The sequence below is a fragment of the Salmo trutta genome, chromosome 1, assembly GCF_901001165.1.
Source record: "Salmo trutta chromosome 1, fSalTru1.1, whole genome shotgun sequence".
In the NCBI taxonomy this organism is placed as follows: Eukaryota; Metazoa; Chordata; class Actinopteri; order Salmoniformes; family Salmonidae; genus Salmo; species Salmo trutta.
In genome coordinates, this window is record NC_042957.1 from 49,797,846 (window position 1) to 49,820,641 (window position 22,796).

Below are 22,796 nucleotides of genomic sequence, written 5' to 3' on the forward strand. Positions count from 1 at the left end.
AATAATAACAGCCATTTTCAAAGCAAGCATATATATCACAAAAACCCAAACCACAGCTAAATGCAGCACTAACCTTTGATGATCTTCATCAGATGACACTCCTAGGACATTATGTTATACAATACATGCATGTTTTGTTCAATCAAGTTCATATTTATATCAAAAAACAGCTTTTTACATTAGCATGTGATGTTCAGAACTAGCATTCCCACCGAAAACTTCCGGTGAATTTACTAAATTACTCATGATAAACGTTCACAAAAAAACATAACAATTATTTTAAGAATTATAGATACAGAACTCCTTTTTGCAATCGCGGTGTCAGATTTTAAAATAGCTTTTCGGCGAAAGCACATTTTGCAATATTCTGAGTAGATAGCTCAGCCATCACAGGCTAGCTATTCAGACACCTGCCAACTTCGGGGCTCACTAAACTCAGAATTACTATTAGAAAAATTGGATTACCTTTGCTGTTCTTCGACAGAATGCACTCCCAGGACTTTTACTTCAACAACAAATGTTGTTTTAGTTCCAAATAATCCATAGTTATATTCAAATAGCTCCGTTTTGTTCGTGCGTTCAGGTCACTACACGAAGGGTGACACGCGAGCGCGTTTCGTGACAAAAGATTTCAAAATATTCCATTACCGTACTTCGAAGCATGTCAAACGCTGTTAAAAATCCATTTTTATTCTATTTTTCTCGTAAAATAGCGATAATATTCCAACCGGGCGACGTTGTATTCATTCAAAGACAGAAATAAAAAAATTGAGTAGTCTCGTGGACGCGCATCTCCAGTGTCACTGTTCCCAGGCTGACCACTAACAAATTATCCTGCTGTTCTTCACCCAGAGACAGCAGACACCCCATTACACTTTCTGGCGCCTTCTGAGAGCCAATGGAAGCCTTAGAAAATGTCACATTACAGCACAGATTTGTATTTTCGATAGAGACAGAAGGACAACAAATTGTCAGACAGGGCACTTCCTGTATGGAATCTTCTCAGGTTTTGGCCTGCCATATGAGTTCTGTTATAATCACAGACACCATTCAAACAGTTTTAGAAACTTTAGAGTGTTTTCTATCCAAATCTACTAATTATATGCATATTCTCGTTTCTGGGCAGGAGTAGTAACCAGATTAAATCGGGTATATTTTTTATCCGGCCGTGAAAATACTGCCCCCTATCCCAAACAGGTTAAGGACAACAAAGTCAAGGTATTGGAGTGGCCATCACAAAGCCCTGACCTCAATCCTATAGAAATGTTGTGGGCAGAACTGAAAAAGCATGTGCAAGCAAGGAGGCCTACAAACCTGACTCAGTTACACCAGCTCTGTCAGAAGGAATGGGCCAAAATTCACCCAACTTATTGTGGGGGCTTGTGGAAGGCTACCCAAAATGTTTGACCCAAGTTAAACAATTTAAAGGCAATGCTATCAAATACTAACTGAGTGTATGTAAACTTCTGACCCACTGGGAATGTGATGAAAGTTGAAAAAAGTTGAAATAAATAATTCTCTCTACTATTATTCAGACATTTCACATTCTTAAAACAAAGTGGTGATCCTAACTGACCTTTGACAGGGAATTTTTACTAGGATTAAATATCAGGAATTGTGAAAACCTGAGTTTAAATGTATTTGGCTAAGGTGTATGCAAACTTCTGACTTCAACTGTATGCACAATGTATACTTAACAAAAGTATAAACACAACATGTAACAATTTCAAAGATTTTACTGAGTTACAGTTCATATAAGGAAATCAGTTAATCGAAATAAACAATATTAGGCCCTAATCCATGGATTTCACATGACTGGGCAGGGGTGCAGCCATGGGGAGCCAGGCGAGGCCAATCAAAATTAGTTTTTCTCCCACGAAAGGGCTTAATTACAGACAGAAATACTCCTCAGCACCCCCACCCCCGGATGTGAAGGTCCTGGGCTGGCGTGGTTACACGTGGTTGTGAGGCCAGTTTGGCACACTGCCAAATTCTATAAAACGACAAGGGGGCAGCTTATGGTAAAGACATAAACATTACATTCTCTGGCAACAGCTATGGTGGACATTCCTGCAGTCAGCATGCCAATTGCACTCGCCCTCAAAACTACTTGAGACATCTGTGGCATTGTGTTGTGTGCAAAACAGCACATTTTAAAATGGCCTTTTATTGTCCCTAGCACAAGGTGCACCTGTGTAATGATCATGCTGTTTAATCAGCTTCTTGATATTATCCACACCTGTCAGGTGGATGGATTATCTTGGCAAAGGAGAAGTGCTCGCTAAAAGGGATGTAAACAAATGTGTGCACCAGATTTGAGAGAAATAAGCTTTTGGTGCATATGGAACATTTCTGGGATTGTTTATTTCAGCTCATGAAACATGGGACTAACACTTTACATGTTTCATTTATACAGTGCATTTGGAAATTATTCAGACCCCTTGACTTTTTCCACATTTTGTTACATTACAGCCTTATTTTAAAATGGATTAAATCGTTTCATTCTCCCATCAATCTACACACAATAGCCCATAATGAAAAAGCAAAAAACATTTTTTTTTATACAAAAAATATATATCACGTTTACATAAATATTCAGACCCTTTATTCAGTACTTTGTTGAAGCAACTTTTGAAGCGATTACAGCCTCGAGTATGATGCTACAAGCTTGGCACACCTGTATTTGGAGTGTTTCTCACATTCTTCTCTGCAGATCCTCTCAAGCTCTGTCAGGTTGGATGGAGAGCGTCGCTGCACAGCTATTTTCAGGTCTCTCCAGAGATGTTCAATCAGGTTCAAGTCCAGGATCTGGCTGGGCCACTCTAGGACATTCAGAGACTTGTCCCAAAGCCACTCTTGAATTGTCTTGGCTGTGTGCTTATGTAACAGTATAGCTTCCGTCCCTCTCCTCACCCCTACCTGGGCTCGAACCAGGGACCTTCTGCACACATCAACAACAGCCACCCTCGAAGCATTGCTCCACAAAAGCCGCGGGGGGGAACAACTGCTTCAAGGTCTCAGAGCGAGTGATGTCACCGATTGAAACACTATTAGCGTGCACCCCGCTAACTAGCTAGCCATTTCACATCGGTTACACTTAGGGTTGTTGTCCTGATGGAAGGAGAACCTTTGTCCCAGTCTGAGGTCCTGAGCGCTCGGGAGCAGATCCTTACTAGTATCTCAGTCCGTGCCACTGAAAAACATCCTCACAGCATGATGCTGCCACCACCATGCTTCACCGTAGGGATGGTGCCAGGTTTTCTCCAGACGTGACACTTGGCATTCATGCCAAAGAGTTCAATCTTAGTTTCATCAGACCAGAGAATCTTCTTTTTCATGGTCTGAGTCCTTTAGGTGACTTTTGGCAAACACCAAGCGGGCTGTCAGGTGCCTTTTACTGAGGAGTGGCTTCCATCTGGCCACTCTACCATAAAGGCCTGATTGGTGGAGTGCTGCAGAGATGGTTGTCCTTCTGGAAGGTTCTCCCATCTCCACAGATTAACTCTCAGGTTCTTGATCACCTCCCGGACTAAGGTCCTTCTCCCCCGATTGCTCAGTTTGGCCGGGTGGCCAGCTCTAGGAAGAGTCTTGGTGGTTCCCAACTTCTTCCATTTAAGAATGATGGAGGCCACTGTGTTCTTGGGGACCTTCAATGCTGTAGACACTTTTTGTTACCCTTCCCCAGATCTTTGCCTCACAATCCTGTTCCAACAATTCCTTCGACCTCATTCATGGCTTGGTTTTTGCTCTGACATGTGGGACCTTGAATAGACAGGTGTGTGGCTTTCCAAATCATATCTAATCAATTTAATTTACCACAGGTGGACTCCAATCAAGTTGTAGAAACATCTCAAGGATGATTAATAGAAACAGGATGCACCTGAGCTCAATTTCAAGTCTCATAGCAAAGGGTCTGAATACTCACGTAAATAATGTATTTCAGTTTTTTATTTTTAATACATTTGCAAACATTTCAAAATAACTTTTTTGCTTTGTCATTACTGGGTATTTTGTGTAGATTGATGCATTTTGTTTTTTTTAATCCATTTTAGAATAAAGCTTTAACGTAAAAAAAAAATGGAAAAGGGAAGAGGTCTGAATACTTTCCGAATGCACTGTTTTTGTTGAGTGTATGAGCCGAAAAACAAAGGTCATGTGGTTTGGTAAGAAGAATGACCCTCTCCCCACAGGTGTGATTACAACCTCTGAGGGTTTAGAGCTTGAGGTAGTCACCTCATACAAGTACTTGGGAGAATGGCTAGACGGTACACTGTCTTCTCTCAGCACCACACTGTAGACTAAAGGGTGATTTATCATTTAACCAATACATTTTTTTAATTTTTAATTTTATATCAGGAAATCTAAACTATAGCATGGTCCTTTGGGGGAAGGATTGTTGACATTTATTTGACATTTGTATCTGAAAGTGTAATTGAGAAATAATACGAACTCCATAAAGCAAATATTTGTGTCATATGAAGCTTTACTGCTTACTCTGAAATATGGGTAGTATTTAGATTTTTCTTACATTATTTTATTAATATTAAAAAATATAAAGATGAATATAGGAAACATGCTAATATTTCTATATATCGTTGAGCATAATATACTTCATGGGCATATCAATTTTCCAGAGTGGGATCTCTGCTAGTTTTAAAGTTATGGCCCTTTTTCTACAGAGAAATTGGTACAGTAGGCAATGTAACCAATCACAGCCTTGCTTTTACTTGTATTATTGCACATCCTGAAAATCACCAACAGAAGGTGACCATTTTTGTCAATTTTCACATTCACTCAGTTGGTAACGCTTACAACACTTACTGAAATTGAGCGAAACGTGTTGAATATTTGTAACCAGGATTTGACAGTGACTTCTACATTGGACACTTATATTATTGACATTTTCAGAAATTACAATGACAAAATTCAAAAAAAACAAAAATCCTATGTGTAGCACCTTTAAAGGAGGCCTGGGTAAGGCCAAATTGTTATTAATATGCCAACACTGATTCATTATTTCTCTATTATGCTTTGATACAAAAATCAATATTTGTCAACAATCCTTCCCACACAGGACCTTTCTATGGATTAAAGTTTGTGAAAATCCCCCAAACTCTGGGCCTTTTTTTGTCCTGGTTTCCTGAGGAATCACCCTATAGTGTTTGAAATCATTCAAGGAGTTAGACAAAAAAAAATGAGAATAAAAGCTTTATTTAAAAGTACAAAAACAGACACAGCAGACGTCTATTTACAGGAAAAATTTACCTCCTTGTTTTCAATCGAAAAAGAAACAAAGTATTTTATTTGTACAGGAGGGTATTTCATTAAACGCAAAAAGTAAATAAATGAATGTAAATAAAATAATTTAGATGTTGAAAATACAATTTACAGAAAATCAAATAAATATTGAAGTTCAAATAAAATACATACTAGTTAGCAGAGTAATGAAAGGTCAGTCACGCATGGTACGGTTTCTCTTCAAAATGCTGCCTCATTATTATTTTATTTACTCACCATCAGCTAGAAAGCGGTATAATAGAACTATCATCATGCCTCATTAACTACCACAAACTAGACAAATTAGCATCTAATCTAGTGTCGTTGTGCCTGTGCATTAAAACTTGAGATCCGATTCATTGTGAAAGTCCAAACGATAACTTTTTTTTATAGTTAACATACAATTGTGTGATAGAAAGTGGAAGATGAGTGAAAGCATAACATCCATTGTATTACAACTGTTTTTCTTTCACCCACCACCACCTTGTTTACTCATTTGAATGTTGACGTATACAAAGTACTAATTTGGAGCAGCATACTTTAGATGTCATGGAACTGTTTTACCAATTTATAAGTACATCTGCTGAACATAGGACATTTAACATGTATGTTCTGTGTGCGTTTATGGCAAATAGCTTGTAGGACTGACTGTCAGAGCAAATATAGGAAAGATGTGTAGGCCTACATAAAACATAGTGTAGATATAATCAGGTGAAAAATATACAATAATTTAACCACGGCAGCCTAAAAGGCGACATATAGCAAAACGTACAAGATAAACATTGAAAAGTGCCCACTTGGTTTTCTATCCAATTTCCTTACCGTTGCATTATAATGGCTCATATCAGAAAAGATGCAATCAACCATGGCAGAAAAACATTTTATCTACATTGCCCTCTAGTTACTAGCAGTTTCATTCATTACAGTGCCCTGTGCATATGAATTTGCCATCGTCAATGTTCAATCCAACTCTAGGAGCACAGTTCTTTATTTCTAGATTGAGGGTACTGAGGGATAACACAGCCACCTGCTGTGCAGGAAGAGCATAACTACTAGTGCTTCCATACTCCATCTTCAGCTGGCAGAGCTATGTGTAGATGTGTTTCAATCTTTAGTGAGTTTCAATACAACTTGGGAGGAAAATGCAGCTTGGGTTACATAGAAATTCATCTACTTTGTTGGACGTTTATTTTGACACAAAAGTATATGTTTTCCACTCAAATTTGAGTCAGACAGTATTGTGGCTTTGTTTAGAACAAAATTGAATGAAATTGAAAGCAATAACTAATGGATAAAAGTCATAAATTGATATGCAATTGGACTGCAAAAGTCTCCAAAACAATTTGATCAATAACAATGTGCTTATTCACAGCATTTATAAAGACTACCAGCAGAGGTCAGTGTAAAGCTCAGAAAAGGATGCTAAATAATTCAAGTGTTTTCACTTCAACTTTAATTTCATAACTTGCATTCTGCGGTATATTCTCCTCCAAATTGTAATACTTGTATCTGTTTCATAGCTGTCACAAAAGCATCAACTCAAACTTCAAAAGTCTTGGAGTTTAGCAATGTGATACAAACGTAACTTCCTTATAATAGCATGTGGGCATATGGCAATTAGCTACCAAAGTAAGTATTTTCTATCAAAATATACCCAATCCACCTACTCTAAAACAGTCATGACTGTAAACACAAACAGCCTAATTTGCAGAATAGCCGAGGGTAGTTTGCAAGTAATAATTATGAACTGACCTTCAAAGACAAATACAACTATAAAGTCAGCAGAATAGATTCCTTATGATTTAATTGATGCTATAGATAATAATTGAACTATCCTGCTGAGATAGGCCAGAAAATAGGAGACGATTACAAGATCACACCACTCCCAGGTATTTAATATCCCTATAATAAACCAACAATTATAGAAAAACACACATATATAAAAACATGGGAATTAAAGTGTAATAACAAATATACCAAATGAAAACACAACATGAGAATGATAAGAGCACAGCAATGGCCCTGCCTGAAATAGCAGAGGGCCATGCAGCAGCAAAGTCCCCCTTAGTGCTCTTTACAGCTAAGAAACAGGGGGAGAGGAAAAGTCATGTCCACTGGGGTAAGAGAAAACCTTGACAAGAGCCAACTCTAGACTTCACTCGTGACTAACTTTGATAAGTGCTGAAATGCAAAAACGATAGATTCTAGATAATTATCCAGAACTGACACTTATAGCCTTCAAAAAGCATACGCAACCTGTGCTTGTTTACGGGTAACATTTGAAGCCAACGTGCCATTGGATTTGGTCATGACACCATTCCTAGAGTTTTTTTTCTTGAGTTTTATGCCGGGATTCCTCTTACCCAAGAGTCTGTGTCGAAAGCATTTATGTTCAATGTCTACTGTTTCAGAGAGTTACCAACACCGGCAGCAGCACTTTCAGACGACCCAACAGTAGGAATGATTTCTAAGAGGACGGCGTTCTCGATGTAAAGTGACAGGAGGCAGTTGAGAGCTTCAATTTTCCTTCTCTTGCATTGAAACTAAAATAGAGGCTCTAGCTTAAGTCTGTAATATACAGGAATTCATTGAATTGCATTTCATTTGTCAAGGCAGCTCCCATTATTACTATATCCAATATGGATTACCTACCATGAAATATGGCATAGCATGGAGAGGGAAGTTCAGAGGCAAAAGATCATAGGTAAGTGCTTGTCTTAAAAACATGAAATAAATATGCCACCCGTGGCAATAGTTATAAACTGGCTGCAACTTTAGCAATTCTGGGATAGACCACAAACTATGATCAGCATCATACAATCTCCCATTGCTAAAGTAATACAAGAATGGACTGCGGTATTTCCCAAAAAGATGCTTCAGGTGTCCTATGATTTTAAATGTAAATTTGCAGCTATATAATTTTTAACATTTGCAAACCAAGTGATTTTGGTACTTTTACACCGTGATCTAACAGTTTCATAGTAAGTGCCGTTCAATGATCTGTCATTTGCCTAATTTGTGTTTTACTTGTACTGTAGATTTAGTTCCTCACAGCTGCAAGGAGGATAACCCATGAGTATGTTTGTATTCTTATATGTAGGCTATGCTATATACCTGCAAGTCTAATCTACAGTCTAAACCAGATAAAAGTTGTCCAATGTCAAAAGGGCCTGGTTCATCCAGCTAAACATGCTTGGTCAGTTATCAAATATACCTTTTTTTTTCTTTTTTTTTTACAGTTTTCAAGCTGCCTTTGAAATTGGAAATATAAAAGCTTAAAATATTGAACATACTGTATGAGTGACAAAAAAATGGAATATTACTGAGAGATCATTCAGAGATCAGTTTAAGGCAAAAGCTTCAATGCCTCAATTTTCATTGAGATAGTATATGCTTTCATATACAGAAGAAAGAAGGCTTTTAGGCTTAGATAAGCGTTTTTTTGTTTGTTATTTTAAATATTTATAATGTATTAATACTGTATTTATTACAATAATATATTACTTTATACTCTGTAAATGCAAGATACCACAGGCATCAGAGCTGTCTCAGACCAGTGCTGCCATCGCGGGGTATAATATCAAGTATCCACTCACACTGTAGTATGAGCTAATCTCTGTCATCAGTCAAGGAGAGAGGGTCAGAGGCCCAATGCCCTGCCGGTGCTGGGGAGGTTGTAGCACAGTGCACAGACAATGAAGATTATGTACAGTATGTGAGAGAAAGAGAAAGAGCGTAGAGAATGAATGCAGCATCATGTCATCATCACACAGAGCTAGTGGACACCCCACCCCCTTCCCTCAGTCTAATTACTGAGCTTCCTCTCAGCATGGGTCAGGTGCCATTGGTTTCAGGCTGGATCGGGTCGGAACCGGTAAGGACCAGGCAGGACGGGGAGACGAGAGCGCAGTCCTGTCAACACTAGGAGGGAGCTGAGAAGGAGGTTGGGCTGGAGTTGTGGTTGTTTGTAGACTTGATGATGGTGATGACGCTGGTGGTGGCCACCTTGCCTGGTGAGAGAGGCCCGCAGGTGACAGTCCGGGCAAAGCACTGCAGAGCCTCATACTTGGCGCGCAGGGCGTCCAGCTCCAGCCTCATGCTGGCGTTCTCCCGGGCCAGCTTGTCTACCTCGTGCTGCAGCTCCTGCTTCTGCCTCTCCAGCTCCTCCTTCTGGGTGACCCGCTTGATGCGGCAGCTGGCGGCGTAGCCGCGGTTCTTCAGGGTCCTCCGCCGCTGCTTCAGCCGCACCACGTCCTCCTTGGTCAGCCCGCGCAGGTGTGTGTTGAGCTCGCGCACCGACATGGCCACCAGCTCGTCATCACAGAGGGCCGGAGCATTCTCACCCACCTCCTTCTTAACCTGCAACAGAGACAACCGTTGATGAGATTCTGGACCTTTCCTGAACTCATCATTTACATTAAAGATAGTGTACGAATACAAATTTACCTTTAAAGTCTTGTTTGCTTTAAACTGAGTCGTCATACCCTGCATGCATAAACTGGCCAGAATCCCACAGATGTCACACTGCAAAACAAAGAAGGGAAAATTGTAATTGGAATAAAAAAATGTATATATATATTTGTATGCATAATGTAGTGTATTCATTGTGAAATTAAAGTGTCGGGTTTGAGTGTAGCCAAGTTCAGATACAGCCATCCTAAGAAGCCACTCCCCTTTCCCAAGAAATCTATTGAAGAGATCCCACAACAACATTCCTGAGTTAGTTACATCATCTGTAACCAGCTCAGTAGATTTTCTAGTAACAGAGACTGCCAGCAGAGGTCAGCATCACACTGAAAGATGATAATGAATACACAGACTGCTGGGCAAACCTGTTTACTTGCTGCTGTAGGGAGGGCCCTCACAATGTAGTTCACTAGACCGTAGCAAGACAGCAAGAATAGAAACAGGTCAGCTCTCACCACACAGCTTGTCTGAGCCCTCTGCTTAGAAACTGGGCATGGCCTATTTTGGTCAAAATTGTTTTTAGAAAAAGGCCTATCTGAACACTACAGTGAAATGCAAGCCTTTGAGACTGCCACCATGGCCAAAAAGAGAGAGAGAGAGAGAGAGAGACTGCTGTGTACCTGACTGTGAATAAAGGCCCACATTCTCCCAAGGCTCCATTTCAGCACCCTGACTTGCTCTCTAGGCAACAGCTGCCATGGAAACACCCTGAAAATGGGTTTGGGAGTATAGTCACATGGTCAGCCAAAGGGTAAACAAGTCTCATTCATAACCCTGTCATACACATGGTAGACATTACAAGGGCAGGTCAGTTTGAAGAACTTTAAGTGAGGATCACCAATAGTTTAGGGAGTGTGTACAATAACAGTCTCAAACTCTGAACATCGGCCCCTATTTTTAATTTCCCTCAGACCTAATGCATAGTCTCTTTTTAGATACAGTACTATTTAACCTAACATGGCCTACATTGACCCGTATGGGTCTCCTCTTTATAACACAGAACAAATGCCTACATCAACAGTAAAGCTACCCAACAAACACAAGCCTACATTTATGGTCATACTGAACTTCATACTGAAGTCATGTAGATATGTGGGAAATTCCTGAAGATCGTGTCACAGAGGAATAGTTTCCCTTACGGTCAGGGGTGTATTTTTGTAGTGAGACAATGTACTCTATTTGGTTTAGGACTTGTGTCTGCCTGTCTGGCTCGTATTACACTGGGCTTTCCTGAGCTGCTACATGCCCTTATTTAACGCTGCTGGATATATTTAGCTCACTGTGCTGCTGACGCAAAATTCTGCCAGCTAAACAATTTAGGTGAACATGTGATACCTCATTAAGAGGCCAAATATTCCATCCGGCGCTTTGAGCTGCACTTTCTCGAACAAGATACAACAACCCAAAGGGTGAGGTTTTAATGACTATTCCTTTAGGGAAGTTCATCTCATGCCCCTGGAAATAAATATAGATCGCTGATCACAGCAGTTTCTGACAGCTGTTGCTGGGTTGACCTTGTGTTGAAGAGCTGAAGTGGTTGCACTGTATCTTCAATAGAAATACTGTTCTTGCATCGAAAGTCTTAGTCAGAGGTCCTAAGTGGAAAGGGGCAGAATGCCAAATGATTGGTCTGATGATAATGGAAAGTTCACTGGCTTTGGCACTGAATCTGAACATATCACTTATAAGTTCTTAGTCAGCCATCTGTTTTGTCTTTTGTAAAACCACATCGGAGGTACAGCCTGTGCCTGGCCGCATGTTTCTGTAATGAAGGGATACATGAATGTAGAGAGGGGACACACACAATCCTAACTTGGAAAATGAACCAATAGATTCTTCTGTTTTGTGTGGATTTAAGAACCACATGAAAACTTGTTTGGTGAACCATCACGTCTGATACATGTTTTGGCCATCCCCTTTGAACCTCATTTGAAATTCACTTGGGTTTTCAACTTAACTATAGGAAAGAGAGTAGAGAAAGCATACACATTGCCTTATTTTGGCACATGTATGCATCTTTGAATCAAGCACTGCACGGCCAGCCAAAAATGTAAGACAACGTTCCAGCAAGTTGGCTGAAAGAGCCTGTTTTGAACTGTTGCATCAGGGGGGAGACCCTGGGTAATATTCCGTGAGACGCGAATATCATGAAATGGGATGGAAAAAGGCCTCCCTCTCCGTACACGGGGTGCTCAAGCTTTACAGCTGAGGCCACGTTGTTTCCTTCAAATTCCTTCTGCATGTGCTCCTCTCTGTTTTTGCAAATGGCACTAGGTCGAGCTCTTAAGGTCCCACTTTGCTGCTTTCCTTCTTCCAGAGGAAAAGAACAGTAATGTCCAAAGACCAAATCCCTGTTTTGATCATCTTTCAGGACGAGCAAGAGGTACATTTTACAATTCAGTACCGCTTTTGACTGTGCACATTTCACGGTCCTCCAGAAAACTATTTCCCTTTTCACCTTTTTGAGTGCTTCAGCTCGTGTCAGAGAAGACCTTAAAGTAAAGCCATAGAAGGTGGCTGAAGTGTGGATAACAGAACCACCTTTCTGACTGAGCACACACACAAACACAAAGGAAAGAGGCCCCAAGTTTCAATTGGGAGGATAAATGTATTCAGAATAGATCCTGTGTAATGCACCCATCTCTGAGAGGAGGGCTTAGTCTACTCAGATGTAAAGACGTCGCTGTAAAAATCTTACAAATGTCTGGAATTCAGATGCGTCTCATATTTAAGTCTAACAACAGCCAGAATGAATCAAGTGTTTATGACTAACAGGGATACAGAGTAGGACTATCCCTAATTTGCATCCTGTAGCACAAACTCCAAAAGGTTCTGGGACACTAAAGTCCATGAAGAATAAGAACACCTCCTCCCAGTTGCCCACTTCACTGAGGCTAGCAAACACCGTCACCACCAATAAATCCACGATAATTGAGAATTTCAATAAGTATTTTTCTACGGCTGGCCATGCTTTGCACCTGGCTACCCTTACCCCAGTCAACAGCCCTGCACCCCCCACAGCAACTTGCCCAAAGCTCCCCCATTTCTCCTTCACCCAAATCCAGATAGCTGATGTTCTGAAAGTTGCAAAATCTGGACCCCTACAAATCAGCTGGGCTAGACAATCTGGACCATCTCTTTCTAAAATTATCCGCCGCAATTGTTGCAACCCCTATTACTAGCCTGTTCAACCTCTCTTTCGTATCGTCTGAGATCCACAAATATTGGAAAGCTGCCGCGGTCATCCCCCTCTTCAAAAGGGGGAAACACTCTAGACCCAAACAGTTACAGACCTATATCTATCCCACCCTGCCTTTCTAAGGTCTTTGAAAGCCAAGTTAACAAACAGATCACAGATCATTTCGAATCCCAATCTGGGAATCCCGAATCTCCGCTATGCAATCTGGTTTCCGAGCTGGTCATGGGTGCACTTTGGCCACACTCAAGGTCCTAAATGAAATCATAACCGCCATCGATAAAAGACAATACTGTGCAGCCGTATTCGTCGACCTGGCCAAGGCTTTCGACTATCAATCACCACATTCTTATCGGCAGACTCAACAGCATTGGTTTCTCAAATGACTGCCTCGCCTGGTTCACCGACTACTTCTCAGACAGAGTTCAGTGTGTCAAAATCACAGGGCCTGTTGTCCGGACCTCTGACAGTCTATGGGGGTGCCACAGGTTTCAATTCTCGGGCCAACTCTTTTCTCTGTATACATCAATGATGTCGCTCTTGCTGCTGGTGATTCTCTGATCCACCTCTACGCAGACGACACCATTCTGTATACTTCTGGCCCTTCTTTGGACACTGTGTTAACTAACCTCCAGACGAGCTTCAATGCCATACAACTCTCCTTCCGTGGCCTCCAACTGCTCTTAAATGCAAGTAAAACTAAATGCATGCTCTTCAACCGATCGCTGCCCGCACCTGCCCGCCCGTCCAGCATCACTACTCTGGACGGTTCGGGATTAGAATATGTGGACAATTACAAATACCTAGGTGTCTGGTTAGACTGTAAACTCTCCTTCCAGACTCACATTAAGCATCTCCAATCCAAAATTAAATCTAGAATCGGCTTCCTATTTTGCAACAAAGCATCCTTCACTCATGCTGCCAAACATACCCTCGTAAAACTGACTATCCTACCGATCCTTGACTTCGGCTATGTCATTTACAAAATAGCCTCCAACATTCTACTCAGCAAATTGGATGCAGTCTATCACAGTGCCGTCCGTTTTGTCACCAAAGCCCCATATACTACCCACCACTGCGACCTGTATGCTCTCGTTGGCTGGCCCTCGCTTCATATTCGTCACCAAACCCACTGGCTCCAGGTCATCTATAAGTCTCTGCTAGGTAAAGCCCCGCCATATCTCAGCTCACTGGTCACCATAGTAGCATGCGCTCCAGCAGGTATATTTCACTGGTCTCCCCCTAAACCTATTCCTCTTTTGGCTGCCTTTCCTTCCAGTTCTCTGCTGCCAATGACTGGAAAAAAATTGCAAAAATCCCTGAAGCTGGAGACTCATATCTCCCTCACTAACTTTAAACATCAGCTGTCAGAGCAACACAGAGCATTGTACCTGTACATAGACCATCTGTAAATAGCCCATCCAACTACCTCATCCCCATGTTATTTTTTTTTGCTCCTTTGAACCCCAGTATCTCTACTTGCACATTCATCTTCTGCACATCTATCACTCCAGTTTTTAATTGCTAAATTGTAATTACTTCGCCACTACGGCCTATTTATTGCCTTACCTCCCTAATCTTACCTCATTTGCACACACTGTATATAGATTTTTTTCTATTGCGTTATTGACTGTACGTTTGTTTATTCCATGTGTAACACTGTTGTTGTTTGTGTCGCACTGCTTTGCTTTATCTTGGCCAGGTCGCAGTTGTAAATGAGAACTTGTTCTCAACTGGCCTACATGATTAAATAAAAGGTCAAATTAAAAAATAAAATAAAAATAAATAACTTAGTTAGACAACACTTAAGTTTCCATGATGAGAGAGGGAGCATTTACACACAAGGTGGTGGCTAAACAGATGGAAAATATAAACCATTTTCTGGCCACAGGAAAAGCCTGATGATTTCAGTACCATATTTCATCAGCTCACGTAGTCCAGATCATGAGGAAATGACTCATCGTATCAAAGCACACAAGTCCAACTGACAACATTACTGTAGGCCCACTGCTAATAAACACTGTTCTCTGCCCAATTGAACTCTGTTGGAAAAAGTGAACATAACCTTTGTCATAGTTTGTTGTTTAGTCATTCAGTGTAATTGACATTAATGACTTACTCAAAGCTTGAGCCAAGAACTAGGGCTATAGCTTTGCTAAAATACTCTAGAATGAGTTTTACTAAGGTGCATATTAAAATCAGCACCACAGTATCAGCCCAGGCAGTAACCATTAATAATGGACGAATAACTGCCTTTTAAGCACTGATCGTGACCTGGCTAGAAAAACAAACCAATAAGCTGCAGGCCTGTTATGGTATTAGTCCAGAGACAATGTGTGAAATGTGACTCCGTTTCGTTTTTGTCATTCAGACATCAGCTCAAATTCAAATCTGTGTGCTTGGTTTATGACAGGTACTGTTCTGGGGCCTGACGTTTCGCTAAAATAAACAGCACATCAAAGTGCTGAGTGCTCAGGTCCTAGTGATAGATGAAGTGTTGGCTTGTCTTGGCTGCTTGTTTTCCTTCTCTTTTCGATTAGTTTTGGAGTTTGGGTTTGGTGGAAAACAGACACGCTACGTTCCTCTGAGAGAGCAGAGCGAGCTTGATGGAGCTCCCTTCTGTTCAGAATGTCTCCTCTGTTTTCTCAGGGAGTTGGGGAGGAGAAAGCCTTCCTCCAGACTATGCTGTGGTGGTGTACTCTGCTCTGCACTCCAGCGCAGCACATTTGGAGAGATGTTATGTAAAGGAAATGGAGAGCATAGCCGAGCCATGAGTCATGCTGTTTACTGGTAAGAACTAGGACGAGCGGCAGGGAATCACACCCTCCCAAACTGACGTTTCCTGGAAATTAACGTTGTTTCTCAGGGCAGAAGGAAAAGTACAGGAAACGGCTGGCATAACCGCCGGAACTTTTTTACGGAAAAGGGAGGAGGTAGATATCTGAGCGAAGCGACTTTCCAGCTGGGGACATAGGAATTCAAAAGAATGTCAAGTACGCACACAGCAAGGACAAATCTGTCCAGTTATTACCTAACTAAAGGCATTCCATAGTACACATTGAATAACAATGAAGATCAATGAGAAAACAAATGACCATTACATTTTCCAACTTCAAATAACAAAGGAGTTCAGTACTTGTTAACACAAGAGACTTGAGATTACATCAGCAGGAGAAAAACGACAGTCATTAATCCAATCCCGGCTCTCCATTAAGTTGTTAATATTCTTATTTCAGTCTGAGTACCCAAGTTCTCAGATGTAAAAGTGAGAAAGTTCAGGACATTTCTCCTTGTTTACTGTATACCACCTAATACCATAATTACAAAAACAAGGCACTTTACTCGAGACTATCCCTCCACACCCCAGACCACAGTGTGGCGAGAGCATTGGTCTGAGATCCAGGAAGTCATCCAGGAATGGGCTGGGTGCAGATCCTGGTGGTTGGTACAACACAGGCACCTAAGGGGCCCTTGTTGAGAGATGCCAGTGTATATCTCTCCATGCTTCAGTGAAAACTTGTTAATGGGACTGTTAATCTGTACATGTAATACAGTACTGTAAATATTTGTCATCTGTCATAGCTGTGTAATTCTTATGACACGGTCTTTGCCTCTAGAAATAAATTATTAGAACACATAGTAAGGAAATGAAGTTACACATTTCACAGTTAAAAAGGAAGTTTACACACAAAAATATCTGACTTGGGTTTCCTTTTGAGTCATACCTTTTCACTAACCACAGACATTTCACAATACACTGCAAAACCCACAATGAGTACAGGGGGTGGAAGAGAACCCGCAGAACACTCAATACTATGAAAACTGTGGCCATCATTAACCATTATGAGTATGTATACATCATATTGTCATGCTGAAATATTGGGTAGGGAAGTGAGAGAGCAGAAGATGATGATAAACCCTCTCTCTCCTCCAGACATCACATTGGGAACCAAGCCACATGTTAACCTCATGACAGTGCATGGATATGATGCACTTGGTGTGGGAGCTCACCACCACCACATATACCTCATTAACAGTGACTCAGGACATTGGCAGCCTCTTAGACAAGGTTTCAAGGCCCTCATACAGTATGGAAAGTTTTGGATGAGAAAGGACTCCTCTCATATTTTCCATATAAATCACAATGACAGTAAAGTGTCCAAGAATATGATCCCAGTCTGGAGACATGCAGTCAGCACCAAAATATGAAATTGCTAAGGATTTCTCATTGTTTATTCTATAAAGCTGGGCATCGGGACAGAGGCAGAGACAAAAGTCAGCGTAGCAGACCCGTAGATTCAATTTCATATTGGCCTGTGACACTGCGGCTTCCAAAAGAGATTCTGCTGAACCAGGGCCGACTATGGCACTCTCTCCACTCTCTACTGTCAAACCAGGGTATAGGATAAAGAACGAAATCACTGATACAGCACTAACAATTTGTCTTTGGGAATGTCTACAGTAGTATTCAATAGGACACGGCACCACACTAGACACTAGCCTTCAGAAAGTATTCATACCCCTTGACTTAGTCCACAAATATTGCTGTCTTACAGCCTGAATTCAAAATGAATTAGATTTTTCTCAACCATTTACACACAATAGCCCACAATGGCAAAGTGAAAACGTGTTTTTAGACATTTTTGCTAATTAATTGAAAATCAAATACAGAAATATCTCATATACATACAGTACCAGTCAAAAGTTGGGACACACCTACTCATTCAAGGGTTTTTCTTCCTTGAATGAGTAGGTGTGTCCCAACTTTTGACTGGTACTGTAAGTATTCACACCCCTGACTAAATACTTTGTCAAATCACCTTAGGCAGCGATTACAGCTGTGTCTTTCTGGGTAAGTCTCTAAAGCCTTGTTCGCACGGCAGGCTTTAATGCTCAAATCAGTTGTGTTCAGACAGCAGTCATTTGCTGACATGGCTATGCTTGTTGTCATACTCCCGACAGGTGTGTGCATGGGGGTGTAGGCTGATTGATGGTGGCGCTCGTGCTTCCCATCACTCTGAAGTTATGTAGTAAGCTAAGGTGACAATGCCTGCCATGGATATTTCCCAGTTGCTTGAATGTTAAAAATCATTGTAAGAACACTTAAATCCTCAAAGGATAGGATGACCCATCTTTCAAAATAAGTCATTTTTTGCTAGCCAAGGCAGTCAACTAGCTAGCTAGGTAGCTGTTTAGCTATCTAGCACATTCACTAATTTGTTTGTAAACAATTAACAAGCTAATTAGCTACCACGTGTTCTTGTCAAACTGTCAACAGAGTAGCTCGCAAGCAACATGATATGACCATTCAGACAAGTCACATGGCCACGAATCAGATTTGTATCCGACTTCAAACCACCTACGAAGGTGGCTTGAAATATCCGACTCCATGTGGCGTTCAGACTGCAGGAAAAATAACAGATTTGAATCAGATATGCAAATAAATAGGATTTGAGACTTCAAACTGCCAATGTGAACACGGCTTAAGAGCTTTCCACACCGGAATTGTGCAACATTTCCCTATTATTCTTTTCAAAATGCTTCAAGCTCTGGCAAATTGCTAGATAACCATTTTCAGTTCTTGCCATAGACTTTCAAGTAGATTCAAGTAAAATTGTAACTCTGCTACTCAGGAACATTCACCGTCTTCTTGGTAAGCAACTCCAGTGTAGATTTGGCCCTGTGTTTTAGCAGCGTTAAGAAGGACATCTATCTTTGTAGTGACTGGGTGTATTGATACACCATCAAACGTGTATTTAATAACTTCACTATGCTCAAAGTTATTTTCAACATCAACTTTTTATTTTTTTGCCCATCTACAAATAGGTGCTCTACAAATTGCAAAACCTCCCTGGTCTTGTATGTGTGGGGTGCAGTGATTAAGTAGTCATTCAAAAATCATGTTAAACACTATAGAGTACCACAGCATGAGTCATAATAGCCATAAAGGCTAGCGGTCAAACAGGGAAATGGTTCCAATCCTTTTTTCACCATACATTTTTCCCCATAGGGGATTTTAGAAACACTTAAAATAAGGGCTGTGTTTCATTTAGGCTTACCCTGGCATGACATTTTGATAACCGTGTAAATCTCTAGGACATGAAATGCTAATTCCAATCTCAGCATGACAATGCCCCTGTGCACAAAGTGAGGGCCATACAGAAATGGTTTGTTGAGATCGGTGTGGCCTGCACAGAGCCCTGACCTCAACCCCATCGAACACCTTTGGGATGTTGAACACTGACTGCGAGCCAGGCCTCATCGCCCAACATCAGTGCCCAACCTCACTAATGCTCTTGTGGCTGAATGGAAGCAAACCTTCCCATTTTACATTTTAGTCATTTAGCAGATGCTCTTATCCAGAGCGACTTACAGTTGCATACATTTAATTTCATGCATTTTCGTACTAGCCCCCCGTGGGAATCGAACCCACAACCCTGGCGTTGCGCACACCATGCTGGCGTTGCAAACACCATGCTCTACCAACTGAGCCACAGGGAGTGGAGACGGTTATAGCACCAAAAGGGGGACCAACTCCATATTAATGCCCACAATTTTGGAATGAGATGTTCTTAAAGCAAATGTCCACAAACTTTTGGTCATGTAGTGTATTTAGGCATGCCATAACAAGACATTTCAGATTTTCATTTTTACTTAACTTGTAAACATAAAAAAAACTAATTCCAATGTACCCCTTTTACCAAAGAGTACCATCTGTCTACCAAAATATACTATTGCTTACCTTAGCAGCGCAAACATAATTCCACTTTGGCATTAAGGGGCATTGTGTTTAATTTAATTCATTTTAAATTCAGGCTGTAACAACAAAATATGGAAAAAGTCAAAGGTGTGAATACTTTCTGAAGGCACTGTATATTGCAGATTATATATAATAAACTGAACATAAACCTAACTTCTACAGTATATACTACATTTAAGGAAAATAAACTGCCATATTTGCTGATAATTACAGTAGCCCACACACTTAAGGGCCTTGATATAGTAAAACAAGCAAATCGTAGAATTACACATGTCTGAATCAGGGGCAACGTTTTATAACTCGGCTCCGTCTTCATTATTTTTATCCGCTTTACTATCCTCCTGGTGGTCTATCCCCACACCGTGCACTTTGACTCAGAATTCTAAAACCCAAACCACGTGTTGTTTCCTTCAGTCGTAAATATAGATGTGGGCAACGATATGGATACAGTAATAGATCTCTGAAAATATTACACATTTTCAAGTTATTAAGAGGCAGAAGTAAAACATTACCCTTCAAAATATTACGATGGGTAAATAGATGGAATAAAAAATAAAAAATATTCAGAAAAACACGATTTGTTAAATTGGTGAAAAAAGTTCCTTTCTGGCGTTACGCTACTCCAACACGTGTCCATATATCGCAGAACAATATTTGCAAATAACCATAAAAGTTTGCAAACTGTTTCAAATTGTTAAGATGGGCCTAAATAAAATTACCAAGTACGTTGATAACATGTAAATTAAATGTTTGGTTAAACCAGATCTTACTTGTTGATACATGCGTAAAATCGAATCTGTCACCGTGATAGCATCAGCAATTTTAGAGAGGAATGTCAAAACATCTCCCAGAAAAGCGCTCGTACCCTCACCTTATGAAAGCGGATATTCTCCGTCTGGAAAGCGTAAAGCTTGTGAAGTTTCCGTCCTATACGGGTTGAAGTTACTTGTCGCAATTCTGAAAGGCGTCCAGCAGTCGAACCGAAATGTATCCCCGTACTAAATTAACTACAAAACAACAACAATGTATCAACATTCCACTCCGTGCTTCCGCAAGCATTCTCGTCACCAATTCCTCGTGACCGCCCCCTCCATTCATGAAAATAACTTTCTGCTGACGTGAACGAGGCGGGAAACTAGGCGAAGCTAGAAATAGACGCAGCTTGCGAATACTTTAGGGAAAATTAGCGAGATAATGTGTAGATTAAATCATTATTATACTAATGATGGCTATCCAACTATAAATAGGCTGTTAATACTTCCCAAACAATGTCAGCACATGTTTTAGCTTTTTATAGGCCGATTCAATAATTCCATGCGCACCTGATTGCACAATGTTTGTTTTTATGGTGACAAAATAACTATTAGAGAATCCCTATCCCACATACCTTCCCATAATTTTACATTACAGAATTATCATTTTTTGAGGTAATCTGACCCTAAAGTTACTGCCTCACTGGTTAATAGAAGAAACAGCGCCATCTGTCTTTACCAATGTCCTGTCCTCTCAACCTTTCCTTTGAGTTTTGGATTAATTATAGGCTGCATACTGTTGAAGGCTCTGAGCCCAACTATAAACTTGCTTATTCCGCCTTCTTACTAACCACTTACATTACTGCCCCAAGACCATTCTCATGCATGACAATATATAGTCTGAGAAGGGTGACAGACATTCTCTTAGGTGAAATGCTTTAGAAAAAAAACATGACACATCTCCAAAAATAAACTAGTAGTATCCATCCAACTAAGGACTCCCACAACGTGCAGTTGTTCTTGTTGTAAGTCTACAAGAACAAGTCCGGTCATACGCTGCATTTTTTATTTAAACAGACAGATCAAATATTCTTCCAAAAACGATTTACTAATTTTAATACTGCATGTTTAAAATGTGTATGTACATGATACACATTAACAGCCTAACTCTAGGGCTCATCTCATTGAACATCCTCAAACTGAGCACAGAGGTTGATAAGCAATGCTGACACGCCTTAAGGCTGTGGACTATTTGGCTTCAACAGTATTCACCTGCCACATCAATTTAGATGCACCAATAGAACCATTGAAACAATGAACACGGGCATTCCAATTCTGGTCGTTTGGCAAAAGATCCGATCTGATTAGTCAAAAGACCATTTAGTGGCAAAAGATCTGAATTGGGCTGCCTGTGTAAACGCAACCATAGACTGCGCTGCAGAGGTTTGAGAATGGAAAAGGTCAAATTTATATGGAAGGGTTGTAAATTACTAAATTATATTCATATAATAATCAACTTGCCCCTTACAATATGCATTAATACATTGGTTCAAATCAGGATGTCTTTAGTGAGGACCTCTCCATTACACTGGAAATAATAAGAAAAAAGATTCCCACAAATTTCCTCGCAAAGGAACTGACTAACTCCCATGGAGTTCACCCACTGTAGCTGGGCCTAGAGCCAGGAGGTTGGTGTATGGTTGTATTTCTGTGGATGACCATTGCCATGGGTGATTCAACACATGAGTGTTTTCCTCAGTAGAGGCATATGGACTAAATTGTACATTGATGTGCTGGGATCAGTACATTTAAAGTTGATAGCAAATGCAGCTTATGAGATGAGTATTTACTCAAGTTTCTGTTATGGGTGGTTCTCATTCTAAAGCAATGCCCAAACCTGCTTTATTAGAGCACATCTTGTCAACAGAATTAACATCAGGTTATGTTCGCAATAGTTTATATGCGTCTGTAATCCCCCCCTGAGCATTCTTGTAATTAAAAATATAATTGAATGTGCACTGTGGCATGGGATTGTTTGGCTTGGTGTATAGTTGGGCTGTCGGCAATTCATTATTTTATTGATCATGTGGTCGATTTATTAGAAAAATGTGTCACCCATGTTCCACTCCAGCAGTGTCGAAGCCTTTACCTGAGGCAGGACTTGTCTGTTCATGTCTTTGTTTTGACTAAATCAATATTACACAGTAGTGTACTGGGACATGAAACAATAAAGATCAGAGGAGGTGTTATCTTTTATGCCCACGATATCCCACCGATGATGCTGAGCTCGGATAAAATTATCTGAGACAAAGAGCCCCCCGACTGTTTACAGAAGTTTGGAAAA

The 22,796-nt window shown here is 40.6% G+C and overlaps 1 protein-coding gene across 1 annotated transcript; it reads right to left on the reverse strand.

Annotated features, from left to right (window-relative positions):
• Positions 1-5,193: 5,193 nt before the first annotated feature.
• On the reverse strand, positions 5,194-20,810 carry LOC115198459 (transcription factor MafK). The gene is made up of 3 exons (XM_029760422.1): positions 20,572-20,810; positions 9,724-9,801; positions 5,194-9,636 (listed from the first exon to the last, which is right to left on the reverse strand). The coding sequence occupies exons 2-3, from the start codon at positions 9,766-9,768 to the stop codon at positions 9,199-9,201; spliced, it is 483 nt and encodes a 160-aa protein (XP_029616282.1). The 5' UTR covers positions 9,769-9,801; positions 20,572-20,810; the 3' UTR covers positions 5,194-9,198.
• Between the last annotated feature and the right edge of the window lie 1,986 nt (positions 20,811-22,796).

What these genes read in the sequence shown, in the direction of transcription:
- LOC115198459 (XM_029760422.1), bottom strand. Translation starts at nt 9,768, where the DNA reads ATGCAGGGTATGACGACTCAGTTTAAAGCAAACAAGACTTTAAAG. An exon ending in AAGCAAACAAGACTTTAAAG is followed by an intron (nt 9,637 to 9,723) that starts GTAAATTTGTAT and finishes TCTCTGTTGCAG; the next exon opens with GTTAAGAAGGAGGTGGGTGA.